The sequence below is a fragment of the Medicago sativa genome, chromosome 4, assembly GCF_051527215.1.
Source record: "Medicago sativa cultivar Bolivia chromosome 4, Bolivia_mono, whole genome shotgun sequence".
In the NCBI taxonomy this organism is placed as follows: Eukaryota; Viridiplantae; Streptophyta; class Magnoliopsida; order Fabales; family Fabaceae; genus Medicago; species Medicago sativa.
This window is the reverse complement of record NC_140752.1, coordinates 83,760,874-83,775,620: the sequence shown is the minus strand read 5'-3', so window position 1 is coordinate 83,775,620 and position 14,747 is coordinate 83,760,874. Positions and strand designations below refer to the sequence as shown.

General features: G+C 32.0%; 2 protein-coding genes and 1 non-coding gene across 6 annotated transcripts; 1 reads left to right on the top strand and 2 right to left on the bottom strand.

The window, feature by feature from the left end:
• Nucleotides 1–3,044: 3,044 nt before the first annotated feature.
• On the bottom strand, nt 3,045–6,838 carry LOC146932874 (aspartate carbamoyltransferase 3, chloroplastic). 4 transcript variants are annotated; one of them, XM_085704573.1, is made up of 7 exons: nt 6,641–6,838; nt 5,525–5,716; nt 4,929–5,456; nt 4,699–4,838; nt 3,960–4,133; nt 3,498–3,734; nt 3,045–3,396 (listed from the first exon to the last, which is right to left on the bottom strand). In XM_085704573.1, the coding sequence occupies exons 3-7, from the start codon at nt 5,437–5,439 to the stop codon at nt 3,289–3,291; spliced, it is 1,170 nt and encodes a 389-aa protein (XP_085560699.1). In that variant the 5' UTR covers nt 5,440–5,456; nt 5,525–5,716; nt 6,641–6,838; the 3' UTR covers nt 3,045–3,288. The 4 variants fall into 4 exon arrangements, with proteins under 4 accessions (XP_085560699.1, XP_085560700.1, XP_085560698.1 ...); XM_085704574.1 differs by having other exon boundaries at nt 5,525–5,570; XM_085704572.1 differs by having other exon boundaries at nt 4,929–5,716.
• Nucleotides 6,839–6,933: 95 nt separating this feature from the next.
• TRNAE-CUC (transfer RNA glutamic acid (anticodon CUC)) lies at nt 6,934–7,006 on the top strand. The gene has a single exon. It is a non-coding gene; the product is annotated as a tRNA-Glu (tRNA).
• Nucleotides 7,007–11,883: 4,877 nt separating this feature from the next.
• On the bottom strand, nt 11,884–13,125 carry LOC146932872 (polyadenylate-binding protein 1-B-binding protein). The gene has a single exon (XM_085704570.1). It carries the CDS (start codon nt 12,980–12,982, stop codon nt 12,020–12,022), a length of 963 nt encoding a protein of 320 aa, XP_085560696.1. The 5' UTR covers nt 12,983–13,125; the 3' UTR covers nt 11,884–12,019.
• Nucleotides 13,126–14,747: the final 1,622 nt, after the last annotated feature.

The following is a 14,747-nucleotide window of genomic DNA, read 5'->3' as shown; positions in this document are numbered from 1 at the left end:
AAATCCATGTTAGATTCTATTTATTAAGCCAATAGTTGCCTTTATTTATATGCTTGCTACATAGGTAAATATGCTATATATATCTTGTCTCTTATTTATTTTTTGATGGAATTTATATCTACTCATGTGAAAACAAAAAATGTCAAATTAGATCCTCGATATCTTTGTCGCTTGATGAGGAGGTAACTGGGGTTTAACGAAGCAATCTTTTGACATTTTATGTCGAAGCTAGATAGAGTTTTGATCATGTTACTATTTTTATCAAAAAGAAAAAAGTCATGTACTACTATTTTTTATATGGAATGTAATAATGTTCTCTCTCAATTTGATCATCTATTTTTAGATACTTAAATTGGTCACATGTGTACACATCTTTCATTTATTATAACTTTTTAATAATGATATATGGTAAGCACTCAATCCTTCCAAGTCAGCAATAACTCTCACACAAATTTTTTAAATAAAACAAATTAATCATCTATATGTAACTCCACATCATTACATTTCAATATTTAAATATTAAAAAAATACGGTACCATCCATAGAGATAGTACTTCACAAAACACATCTCCCTAATAGGTACTTTTTTTTCTTTATAGTAAAAGTACCTCTTAGGTACAAAGTCTTCAAGAGTGAAGCTTTCCCATTGTTGATGATCTTGTATATGAGTTTGGATTCTCCATTTGAAAAGGGGTATTTAAGTGGATTCTAACTCATATAATTAGATTATTTGTGATTTTAATTTCTCAAGTTCTTTTAATCAATCAAGCCCCTTAACTTGAGTTCTCCATTTATCAAGTATCCCATATAGTTCTTTTAGGATAATAGATGCGAGACATGTGGCAAAAACACTTCCATATAGTTCATTAAAAAAAAATATTGGTTTAATATGGCTCATTTAAGAAACAAATATATATGGCTCGTTTAAAAAAGAGCAAATAGTCAAAGCTAGTATTGAATGGTATCATTTCAATTTTTCTAACATAATAAAATCGTTATTATTTTTTATTGATATTTTTATAATACTATTAGTATTGATATTCTTGTTTTGGCTGATACTATCGATATGCTAAATCCTCTTAAATGATCAATTTAATAATTATCACATGTGTTCGTTGAAAAATGATAATATTGGAAAGCGAAGCTTTAAAACTTTACCATAAACAAAGATTGAGTTGAGCGGGTTATATTAGACATCCACAATTTAGTGAATCAATTTCTAAATCCGAGTTATAAGACTTGTCAAAAATAAAAAAAACCGAGTTATAAGAGGTATCAAATGTAGCGTTTGATAAAGTTCAAATAAAATTATTTTCAATTGATAAAACCTACTGAAACCCTAAAAAAATACTTATAAAATGGGTTGGTTTGGAAGTTTGAGACCTAGGAGTGTGTTCAGGTCTTAGGTTTAAATATTTAAAGTGTTAACAATTCATGTGTTTGACGAATCCATTCAGAACATTGCGCTTTGATCGAGCTTCTTGCCAATGAACGGTATGATTGGTCCTTTAAATTTGTTGATCCTTGAGTTGAATACCGAGTTAAAAAAAATGGTTCAATACCTTGTTATCAAGATTTTCCTTCATAACGTATTGAGAATAAATATTAAACTGGACTTTTAATAGGATTTCATTCTAATATACATGGTTGGTAATTTTAGTCTCGTTAATTTTGATGCTAAATCACATATTTGAAGCGAACAATTTCTACTAATGAAAAAGGGAACAATTTATCGTTTACTCCCTTTTTTGATAGAAATGGAATTTAGTTAATGATAAACAAGAGGATTACTAATGGTCTTGCCATCAATAAACAACAAAGAGTCTAACAGAGGATTAGAATTCTTAAATAAACGTAGCCATATGACCTAAATAAGTAGTAGCCATATGTCCTAAATAAAAATAAGCAATAAAGACAAACATTTATCAGAGTACCGGTTGATAAGCTGAACCATAAGTTTTAAATTTGAGTCTAAGACGTTGCAAAGTATTATGACAATCACGTATGAACAAAAGTATGCACCATTCTATAGAGAGGAACAAAGAAAAGAAAAAAAAAGGAAAAGACGGAACAAGAGGAAGAAGAGAAAAAAACTAACAGAGGAAAAGAATAATATGTTCCAAAAGAATAATTTTTGTTCCTCTCAATATTTTTGCATCCGTAAACAACAGTTTTAGAACATATTATAGGAAAAAAAGCTCTCATGTTTTATAGCATCATGCATGTATATAATGTAGGGTTAAACAAGTTTTTAATCCATGTAAATATACGACCTTTTGTTTTTTAGTCTCACTAAAAACTTTCTAAAAAAAATGGTCGTTAAATGTTTACTTTCAGCAAATTTGATCCTTACTGTTAAAATACGTTAGACCTAAAATGCACAAAGGGACTAAAAGCGAAAGATTGTATATTTATATGGATAAAAATGTTTTAGCAGAATTTTTTTCCTATAAATATTAGACCTAAAATGCACAAGGGGACTAAAAACGAAAGATTACATATTTATATGGATGAAAATATGTTTTAGCTGAATTTTTTTCCTATGAATATTTTATATTTCAACTTTAGTTCTGGTCACGTGTGCAACATTAAAAAAAAATGCTGGTAAGATGTGGTAGCCTGGTAAGTGGTAGGTGTGTTGCTGAGCTCACAACAACAGTGAAAAGAGTGATGTGGTGGCAACGGGTTTGGTGGGGAAGAAGGGTGTGTTAGGTATTGACTAATTAATTTAGCTTTCAATTTTTTTAATATAATTAAATAATCGGAAAAAAAAACCCTAATGCCAAGTTGGATGCCGGCACATTGATGAAGCTGGTGTGGCTGGACACATGCCATTTTCATTGTCCGAGTCACCAAAAATTTAACAGCTGTGACTAAACTTGCAAATGTGAATACTTGAGGGAGAAGGACTAACTATTTATTAAAATTAAAGTAGGAACTAAATTGGAGAGACCAAATTTCAAATTTATTAAAATTCAAATCCTGAACCTCATGCTTAAAACTGCTTCAGTACCTCTTAATCAATTCACATGGAGAGTAATTAGTAAGTTGAAAACAATCTTACTATTGATATCAAGAAAGTAAGTAGCATGTTGTCTAGATCATACAATGTAAATCTTTTTACAAACTGCAGGTACTCCTCTTTCTCATTGTAAAACCTATTATAAGATTAGAAAGTATAATGAAAAACAAAAAAGACAAGTATTAAAGGATGTGACAACCAAAAGCAAAAGGAGGTACAATTGATGTTTCAGCATCTTGCATGCATTTTGAAGATGAATTGCAGGTTTACCACCCAACAAGCAAGAGTTTCAAAATAGCCATCCGAATATATAAACCATATTTGGCTTGCCTAAAGTAAGCAGCCCTTGCATCAGCGTCAACATCCACAGTGATCTGCATCAAAATAATACCAAAGTTGTAAATCACGTAAACTCGGTACTTTATGCTCCTAGCAAGACCTGCACAAGTCACAACATTTGATATAGAATGCTTACTTCGTCGAGTCTTGGAAGAGGGTGCATAACCACGACATGTCTTTGCATCGCCTTGAGAATATTCTGATTCACAATATACTTGCCTCTAGCTTTTTCATAAAGGTCGAGTCTTTCTCCAAATCGTTCTTTTTGAATACGAGTTTGATAAACCACGTCACACTTCGAGGCCACTTTCACTAAATCAGAACTTTCTTCCCAATCCACTCCTTCTGATGTCAAATAGTCTTTTATATCGTCCTATAAATGTAAATATCATTAGTGACATACCAATGTTGTGCGTTAGCGATACAAATGGGAAGGTTCAAAAAGACAAAATATCTATATTTGCAGCTGTCAAGATACAGTGGGATTGCCACTTAATCTCAAATTAATTTTCTAACAACCAATTATTTTCTCACACCAAGCCTACTCATAAATCTCAAACATACACTAAGAGTAAAAATAAGAATGTTCAACCATTACCTTCATTTTTACCACATCTGGAGAGACAAAATAAATTTTCACATCCTTGTGCTTTGCAAGCAAGTAGGCCAGTGATCGAACCGTCCGTCCGTTGGCTAGGTCTCCAACAAGCCCAACTTTAATACCATCAAGCTTTCCAATCTCTCTTTCAATTGTATAGACATCCAAAAGTGCCTGAGTAGTGTTCAAAAATACAAGTTCAAGCTAACATTTTGGATATTAAACAAAAATGTTGTTATACTAATGAAAAAATTCCCTTTATCCCATAATTATTTACGACTAACATAAACATTTGACCAAGCGCAAAGGATGAATGAGGGTATTGGTATTATTAATAGCTTATTAAAGTGGATGGTAGCAAAAGACCAAGCAAGCATAGCAGAAACAAAAAATTATGTTCTGTCTTTTAATATTTGCATTTCATGGACCTCTATTTTGATCTCCATCATGTTTGATGTTTTTGAAATTTTCATCAAATTTTGGGTGGTCTTTATACTTTTCAAAATCCAGAATGTATATACTTGTGTTAAAAAAACAAAATGCATCTGTGATACAACTAGAAGTTTTGAAAAATGGACTAGCTATGAGATGTATAGCCTAAATCAGTTTCATCTTGCAGAATAACCTACATTTTATCCAATCTATTTGACATAATATAATGATGATTTCTCCAAGATATTATAATCGAAAACACGGGAACTTTGGTTGCAGTAGAATCCAACATGGAATGCATGCCTACCTGTGTCGGATGTTGTCCAGTACCATCTCCCGCATTGACTATTGGAACGCCAGCAATTGCTGCAGCTCTTCTGGCAGCACCGCTTTCAAAGTGTCGAAGCACAATTAAGTCAGAGTAACCCTCAACTGTTCTTATTGTATCTGCAAGCAAACCACAATGAAATTCTTTAAAGAAAGAAATCAACATCAAACTTGAAATTAAGGGAAATCGAGCAAATTCAGTCAAAAAACCTTCAAGCGTCTCTCCTTTAGCCGCGGACGAAAATTCTCTAGCATTTTCCGTTGTTAAAACCTCTCCACCCAGTCTTCTCATAGCAGACTCAAACGAAAGTCTAGTTCTAGTAGAGGGCTCATAAAATAAGGTAGACATAAGATAACCCTCTAAAATCTGGCTTTCAGGAGAATTTCTCTCGATATTCTCCATATCTCGCGCAACTTTAAAAATGGCGTTGAGAATATCTGTATCAAACTGTTGAGCTTCAATAACATCATCAAGTTGAAATTTCTGCCCCTCTGAAAAGCAATGGATTCTATCTCTTTGCCGGAATTTTTTCACTTTGTCCCATTTTGACAAATTGCTTGCACATAAAAATCTAGAAATAGGATAGCATGTTGATTTTATAGGTTCCATATAGGAGATTTTGCTATGATAGCATACAAAATCTATAGAGCATTTTGATATCTTCGGAGAAAACAACTCCATGTGCATTGAGCAGGAGAAGAGTGAAGGTGAAGCAGCCATTGAAGAAGAAACCAACCCTGTTAAGAGTCCCACATCGGTTAGGAGATGGCCTGACAATGTGTTTAAAAGTGGGGGCAATCCTCACCTCACAAGCCGGTTTTGTGGGGTTGTGTTAGGCCCAACCACAATTTCTAAGATGGTATCAGAGCCTACTCCAAGATCCGTTGGGCCACCTGCTATCAGGTTTCCACAATGTGTTTAAAAGTGGGGGCAATCCTCACCTCACAAGCCGGTTTTGTGGGGTTGTGTTAGGCCCAACCACAATTTCTAAGAAACCCTAATAAAGAAAATATATTATTAGTTGGCTAAAAATATATTGTTTCCAAACAGTCCATTGATCCTTTAATAAAGATATTCAATAAAACCTTTCATTAAGCAATATCTCCAACATAAAAGACAAGCGGAGAAGTAAATAAAACCTTTCATTAAGCAATATCTCCAAGATAAGCGAAAAGACAAGCGGAGAAATCTAAACTTCAGTTTCAAAATCTCCAACAATTTAAACTACTGATCAAAATGGTTAGTATAACCATGACAAAAAAGGGAAAGGAAAATTTCAAATTGGTGTCAAAGTAAAACTGGAAAGCATTCAAGTAAAGGTCTTATGTAAAATAGATATGTAAAGCATTAGAACAATAAATAAAAAAAAACTACATGAAAGAAATGTAAACGAGCAACTCTCTAATCCACAAATGAGTTTGAGAAAGCCCTCCAAACAATTTATGACCTAGACACCAATAAAGCAAGAAACAAAAGATCCCACAAATTGTCTCTGCATCAGAGAATTCTATCCTTGAAACTTCTGGCAACCAAAAAAACACACATTACCATTTCGCCATTCTAAAACCACAACAATACTCAAACCATGATTCAAGATTTTTCGTGCAACCGTCGCCAATTTTGTCTGATCCTGATACGAACTATACATAAACAGATTCTAACTAAATCACGCAGTTACTCCATATTTGGTCACAATCATGACAAAAATACTTATATGGTCAAAATCATTTGGATACAATATATGTGCGCACACACACCAAAATACATTTAATTATTTTAAAAATACACATTATTTAATTATTTTCTTTCTACATTTTTCTCTAAATCTGTGTGTGTGACCAAATATTTATTTCTATTGTGGCCACCCATGACAAAATAGTATTAGTAACAAGCTTGCATGAAAAAGATAGATTTGGTGTACCTGTGTTTCAGTGGCAGTGCAGTCAGGTTTGAACTGCAAAACTGGTGAAATTGAGAATAGATGATGTTCTCAGTGAATCTCGCAATTTTGATCAAAGTTAGCTTAATTATTACTATCAAAAAGGAAAGGGGATGTTATGTTAACATCAAATCAAATTATAAGTATAAGAAGGAACCTTAGTCTTGAAAAATTAAAAGTAGAGGAAAGAAAGGGGATGTAATTGCTTTTACAAATGAAAGAAAATGGTGATATTTCATGTTTAATTAGGCATTTAGTTGCTAAGTAAACATCAATCCGTTGTAGTCTAGTTGGTCAGGATACTCGGCTCTCACCCAAGAGACTCGGGTTCAAGTCCCGGCAACGGAATTCTTTTTTCATTTTGTCGATTTTTCTTTTCACGTCCTCATATTTGTATTTTCTGGTTAGGAATGATAGGTTAACAAAAATCAAATTTGCAGAGTTGTTTTGAAAAAATTCTCGGTCCCAATTATAGCGTTTTTCCTCCATTATTACTAGATTTTTGACTCGTTATTGTAAAGGGATTGACATACGAATAATAAAATGCAATAGATAATGGTGAAAAAATAACACGTGATAATCCATATTAGACAAAATAAAACACTTCATACAATGTATGACATCTGCAAAATATTATAAAAGAAAATTCGGTAATCCTATCAATAATTCAGGTATATATAACCAAGTTTACATGAAAATTAGGGTAGCCGAAAAAAAGTATAAAATAGAAGGCATCAAACGTGATCATTGATATGCTCATAGTTTCTAGAACAAACGTGCAGCATCAAATAGGTGTAGAAAATATTTTCTTCAAAAAAAAAGGCAAGAGGATAGGAATGAACAAATAATTGTAGAAACTATTTTCTTCAAAAAAAAAAGGCAAGAGGATAGAAATGAAATTGGTGGGATGCATTTTTTAGATGGAATTTGTTAGGTTAAATAATTGCAAACCTAATAAAGCAAATGAGCGGAAAAAAAAAATTAGGTTAAGTTGCTGCAGACGTAACAAACTTAATAAATAAGGATGTCAAAAAAAAAGGCATGAAATTAAAAAAAAATCCAAAAAAAAAGTGTAAAATTCTTGACAAAAAAAAAGAGAGTATAAAATAGAAGGATCATACATGATCATCGATATGGTAGAAAATATTTTCTTCAAAAAAAAAAGGCAAGCGGATAGGAATGAAATTGGTGTGCAGTGCATTTTTTTAGATGGAATTTGTTAAGTTAAATAATTGCAAACCTAATAAAGCAAATTAGCGGGAAAAAATTAGGTTAAGTTGCTGCAGACGTAACAAAATTAATAAATAAGGATATAAGAAAGTCACAGATTTGTTTTTTGTTGACAACAAAAAGTAAAAAGTTTAAAAATATACACCCTCTGGTCACTAATATAAGCAAAAATTCACTTTCTAGGTTCATTCAATAAATGATGTATGTGGCCTATAATAAAGACTACATACATCATTAATTTAATGAACCTAGAAATTGGATTTTTGCTTATATTAGTGACCGGAGGGTGTATTAAACTAGAACCATGACCCGTGCTGACGCACGGGTCTTATTTTCATGTAGAAACTCAAATGTTACCTAAGCCAATATTATACTATAGCAGAATAAAACAATAAGTCGTACAATATAGAGAGTACAAAATTTATGATACATTCCAAGCCATGAATCATAGAAATAGAAGAACACAACCTAGGGAAAATTGTCAGGCATAAATAATTAACAACGAAGAAGTTTAATTTCGGTCAATCCTTCCAAGTACACAATTTAGGATACATTGCGAAAAACTTCGTGATAAACTACATTAGAAGTTACATCAGTGTCTTCACCATCAACATCAGATATTAATATCTTCAAACCTTCTCTTGAAGTAACCCTTGACAAAGCCACGTACAATGACCATGAGAGAAGATAGGTGATGGCAAATATACGCCAACATGTTTTAAAGATTGACCTTGGCTTTTGTTTATAGTCATTGCAAAAGAAACGGTAAGTGGAAATTGCTTTCGTTGAAACTTGAAAGGAATTCTAGTATCAGACGGTATCAAAGATATTCTTGTAATAAAAACTTTATCACCTATGTTAGAGCCGCATATGACTTGTCCTTCAAGCGTGTGGTTTTAATGCTAATCAATATACAATTAATTGTGTCTTATTTTATTTCCATTATACAATCTTCATTATGCAAACAGTGTGGTTTTCTTTTAATATGCAAAAAGGTGCTGTTTTTTTAATATGCAATCGTGTGGCCTATTTTGTTTTTAAAAGAAATTTTCAACCGTGTGGTTTTAATGCTAATCAATATACAATTGATTGTGTTTTATTTTATTTCCATTATACAATCTCCATTATGCAAACCGTGTGGTTTTCTTTTAATATGCAAAAGGTTCTGTTTTTTAATATGCAACCGTGTGGCCTCTTTTGTTTTTAAAAGAAATTTTCAACAGTGTGGTTTTAATGCTAATCAATATACAATTGATTGTGTCTTATTTTATTTCCATTAGACAATTTTGTACGTAATTCACGGGGCTAATTTGGGATGACAATTAATACAACAATCGTGTGTTATTCTATTTCAAAAATTAAAATAATATGCAATCGTGTTATAAATGGCAGTTACTACAACCTGTAATGAAATGACTTTATGGCGTGTATTAAAGGCGAGGAGGTCAAGCGTCGACATAAATACTTTAGAATGAGCGGGAAAATGCTAGCTTTAGGGTTAGGGTTAGCTTGACCTGACAAACTTTAGTAAGTAAGATTGTAAACAAAAAGGTATACTGGGTATTACCGACCGCTCAAAATTCTTTTATACTTGTAAAATATTTTTTTTGGTGATCTGTAAAATAGGTGGATTCTAGGGTGAGACTTAATAGAACCCTCACCCTAGAATCCACCAAGTAAAATAATATATTCACCATTTGAAATAACATTTCAAAAAAAATCATTAAATGGATGGTGTAATTTTTTTTTTTAAGAAAGGAACGGATAGAGCATTTATCATTGAAAGAACCGGGTAGTAAAAATGTACAAATACATCCTCAAAGAGTCAATCCCCATGATCTTAGCTCAATTGGTAGGGATATTGCATATTAAATGCAGGAGTTCTAACAACTAGATTACTTGAACAAAAAAAATCCTCAATGAGGCACTTGATGATATACTTGAACCGGGTAGTAAAAATGTACAAATACATCCTCAAAGAGTCAATCCCCATGAGTTTAGCTCAGTTGGTGGAGATATTGCATATTACATGTAGGAGTTCTAACAACTAGATTACTTGACCAAAAATACATCCTCAATGAGGCACTTGATGATATGCTGTTATGCACAGAAGTGCAAAATTATACCCGCAACACCCATTTTTTTCTGCATGTCATTTCTCGCCGCAATGCTCTTTAAAACAAAATTTCAAATACAAATACATATAAATATCTGTTGATACAATTTGAATGCAATGAAAAATTATTATTATTATTATTATTATTATTATTATTATTATTATTATTATTATTATTATTATTATTATTATTATATTCATAATCTTCTGATCAAAAAAAAATTATTATATTCACAATCTTGTTTATTTGTGGTACCTTCACTCATCCATAATGGTAAGCAACAATTAAAAAACTTAGGACAGAATCACAACAGTCACAACAGTAATGCAGCATAGCATTAGCCTAGCATAGAAGGTATAAAGCTGCCAGATTGCCAATAGTCGGTTTGCAAAAAAGATTGAAGCATCTCAAATGGGGTCAAGCATAGAAGTAACTACCCTACATTTTATACCATTCCCAAACATCCAAGAAACTTTCTACGTAGAGTTCTGGACTAAAAGGGGACCAACAGGAAGCACTCAAGTGAATAAGATGAGTGTACCGAAACAAGTTACATATAAAATATATATACACATGTAGCTACTAAGTGTGTGTTTGATTTTGCGATGATAAAATTGATCTTGCGATGAATTGATTTCATCATCGAGTTTATGTCTAGACATATAAAACTGATCCGAGTGGAGAACCAACCAACCCATGATAATCATCACATTGCAACTGATTCAGCGGAGTTTAGACAGCTAAAAACAATTTTTGCTTTAGTATTAGCCCCAAAGCAAACTGGTTCAAATTCTATGCACTTTGCAGTGCTTTCAGTTACACTTGGATGACTATAAGCAACAATAATTATAATTAGATATAAACTTAGTACACCTTAGGGAACCTGTCTAATCCCAAAAACAGTTACCAAGGGAGAACATCAATGGTAACTCAAATGCAGCTAAGGCATAATGGTTTTGGTTTTGACTAGTTACCATTTGAGGTTTTGAACTCATTTATGATCATTTATGAAAATGGTGGATTAAGGTGGGAGAATCAAACACTCAACTGAAACTTGTTGTATAAATACCCTTTCCACAAAATGGTTGTAATAGAGCTTCTATCTACTATAATTTAAATGAAGATAATAAAGAAAGCATAGTTCGACCATGATTATGAATATTATATAACTCTTCTCACTAGCAATCATAAACAGCCTGAATGAGACAGTTACTGAATTTTCCAGTTATTTTGTCCATTTCAGTTTTGCATGATCGAAGTAAATGAGGATTAAAGACATGGTGTTATGTTACAGATAAAAAGGATTAAGAGAACCGGACTCCAAAAAAGATCTATACCACCACAATGTGTTACAAATGAATATTGATGATATCAAAAGTAATAAGAGATGAAAAACCAAGAATAAGCTGTTTCATCTAAATCTCACCCCTCTGTTTGATAGAGCTTCCCTTTCACAAAAGTCTTGAGAGCCTTTGCTTTAAAGACTAAACTCTGATTACACTCAACTTTGTGGGCCTCTTCTTCCTTGAGAGGGTAACCATCAAAGTGATTAACTTGCAGAGCATCACATGAAAGCAAAAATTTGACAAAAAGGTATAGTTGTAATTGTGACTAATCCTCGTAAACCCAATTAGCTTGCACAAGCAATGTTGAACCTCGGTTATCAATAAGGGAAACAAAAAAGCTACCAAAGTCATATAATTGTGTGTCAATTTAGGGAACCATCTATTCTATTCAATGAATGGATAACATATGGACACAGCCATGATATCAGAATGCATTTATGAGGAAAGAAAATAATGAGCTACAACTGCTAAACAGCATTGGTCGATACACCGCATTAATGTGGAAAAAACTGAAACACTACACATGCAAGTATTGAAAATTCAACCAACATACAATCTATCATTAGTCTTTCATTCCCGACCGTTTTACACAATTTCATTACATCATCATAAGTAAGAAAATAAACTTACAAATCAAACCCACTTGGGTTAATTGTCTCATCCCACAATCATATATCCAAATTTTCCATTTGAATGCTGCTCTTAAGAGGCACATATTCTCCAAGGTAGCCACCAAGATGATCATGTAAAGCACTCTTATCAATCTCTTGATGATGATAACTCTTGCAAACATAGTAAAACACACTCTGCACCAACAACCCAACCAAATTCACAATGACAAGAACACCAACCAAGAACCCACCAATGACAATCCTAGAAAACACGCCATAACCATCACCACCATGTACCACAACCACGCTAAACATCCCACTAATAACCGCGCAAATAAGCAAATACCCGCAAACCAAAAGTGCAGCATATCTAACCCTACCCTTCAACAACTCATAACTCTTCTTCATAGCAGCAAAACCATAAAGAGGTTCAAGCACAGACACAACACTAGCCAAATGCCACAAAGCAGTTATATAAACATGAACAACAAGAAACAACACAAAAATCAAAACAACAGAGAAAAACAACAAAACCGAGTTGTCAGTATCAACTGCTACAACCATCAGAACCAAACAAAGAACAAAGACGAAATTGTAACAAATCATAAGTAGAGTGACCCATAAGAAAGTAATAAACAAACGCTTAAAAACTTTAGGAATTGCTGAAATGGTGTTTGAAAAAGACACCGGCTTTGAGGTGTAGAGAGAAGCGACGGTGAAAACGACAGCGGCGGTGGAGAGGAGAGAGAAAGCGAAGAGGAAAATGAGGTAGAAAAATTGAATGATGAGGAGAAGAGTCCAATCATGAGAGGATTGTGCAGGATCAGTGAAAGGAGATTGAAGCTGAGAAATTAAGGGGTGTGTGAAAAGGGAATGAGCTAAGATTGCAAAAGAAAGGGGGAAAATTAGGGTTAGGGTAATTAAGTAGAAGGTTTTAGGGGAAATTTTTGGGATTGAAATTGATTCTTTTAAGATGTTAGGGATGTTGAGGAATTGAAGTTCTTCAGGAGCTAGATCCATTGTTCCTGATTCGAAGATAATGGAATTGAATTGAATTGAAGTTAGGGATTTGGAATTTTTATTTATTATTGTTTGTTGAGATGAGATTTGGAAGGAGAAAGATGTGGAAGAAGAAAGATGGATTTGGAGTACTTTACTTTCCTTTTTTGTTTTGGGTGAAGACACGTTTATTTAAGACATCCATATTGGAGATGTTCAAAGTTGACTATTCTCTAACCCAATGTTCATATTATATTCATTATTTTTTTACAGGAGGTTATGTAAACAAATTAAAATTAACGAGCAAATGACCAAATTGAACAATCTCAAAACAAAGCAATACAAAAAAAGATGTTGCTATTTTCGTATGGACAGATGTAAGTAAATTAGTAGTTATGTTATTTGGGATTAAAAATGTTTTTGTCCCTATAAATATATCAACTTTTTGTTTAATTCTTTTAAAAATTTCCTTCAATTTTTAGTCCATATGAAATTTTCAATCACTATATTATATTTGGTCTCTATTTTTTATTTTATTTTTTAATGGAATTGTGCAAAAATGTGTAGAATATTGCAAAATAAAAAATAGAACTTTTTAACAAAACACAAATTAAATATGAATTTTTAACCGTAAAACATATAAAAATTCATATTAAATTAATGTTTTTGTTGAAAAATTCTATTTTTTTTTTAAAGATTCTTATAATATTATGTATTTTTCTGCAAAATTTTATTCAAAAATATGAATTCTACATATAAGTTTACTTTAAAAGAGGAACCAAAAGTGAAGATGGAAAATGTTTGAGGGACTAAAAGTTGAAGAAAAATTTTAGAGGGACTAAAACAAAATTTTGGTATATTTATAGGGACCAAAATCATATTTAACCATGTTATTTATCTAGAATAATGAGGGTTGTTTTTAAAACTCTGTTTACATCCTTTAATTCATCAACTTAACTATTTGAAAATTATAAAAATTGTAAATGTTAATTTTGTTAGTTTTTACTCCCTCCGTTTCAAAATACATGTCACAATTATACACTGTGCACTATTCACATAATTTACTTTGACCATATTTTTAACTAATATATAAATATAAACGTTAGCATGTAAGATGTTGTTTGATTTGTCTCGATGAATATTTTGAGTATCAAATTTTTATAATTTTTTATTACACATGCTTAAAAATATTAATGGCTAAAGTTGTTTATTGACATGTGTGCAATGGTTGACTGCGACATGTATTTTGAAATGGATAGAGGATTTTAGGTAACCATGTTCCTCAAAGTGTAACACATAAATAATTTTAAATTGTTTTGTCAAAAAAATAAAATTAGAAGGTATGTGAATGAGTTTAAATTAAATCATCATTTATTTAAGGGTTAATGCATGTTCACACCTTTAATATGAGTGATTTTTGGTTTATCCTCTGTAAAAAAAATAAAAAATAGATTTCAATCCTGTAATATCAAAATTCTTTAGTTATGGAATTTGATGTCGTATGATTGGATAAAAACGTTTATCTGGCACACCAACTATGTAATCAATTATGTTTTTAGTTTTTTTCTTCTTCCATGTCGATTAATTCAAGAACATGTCATTATTTATTAAAGAAATAATAATTCTTTTGGAAAAGATATTCATGAACATGTCATATGACTGCATCGATCTCCCTCTTCTCCTTTATCTTTTTTTCTTCCATCTTGTTCCTTCCTTCCTTTTAAAATTGCTCTCTCCCTAACTCTAACTCCTGCTCTCTCCCACTTACCTCACCTTTACAATCCTT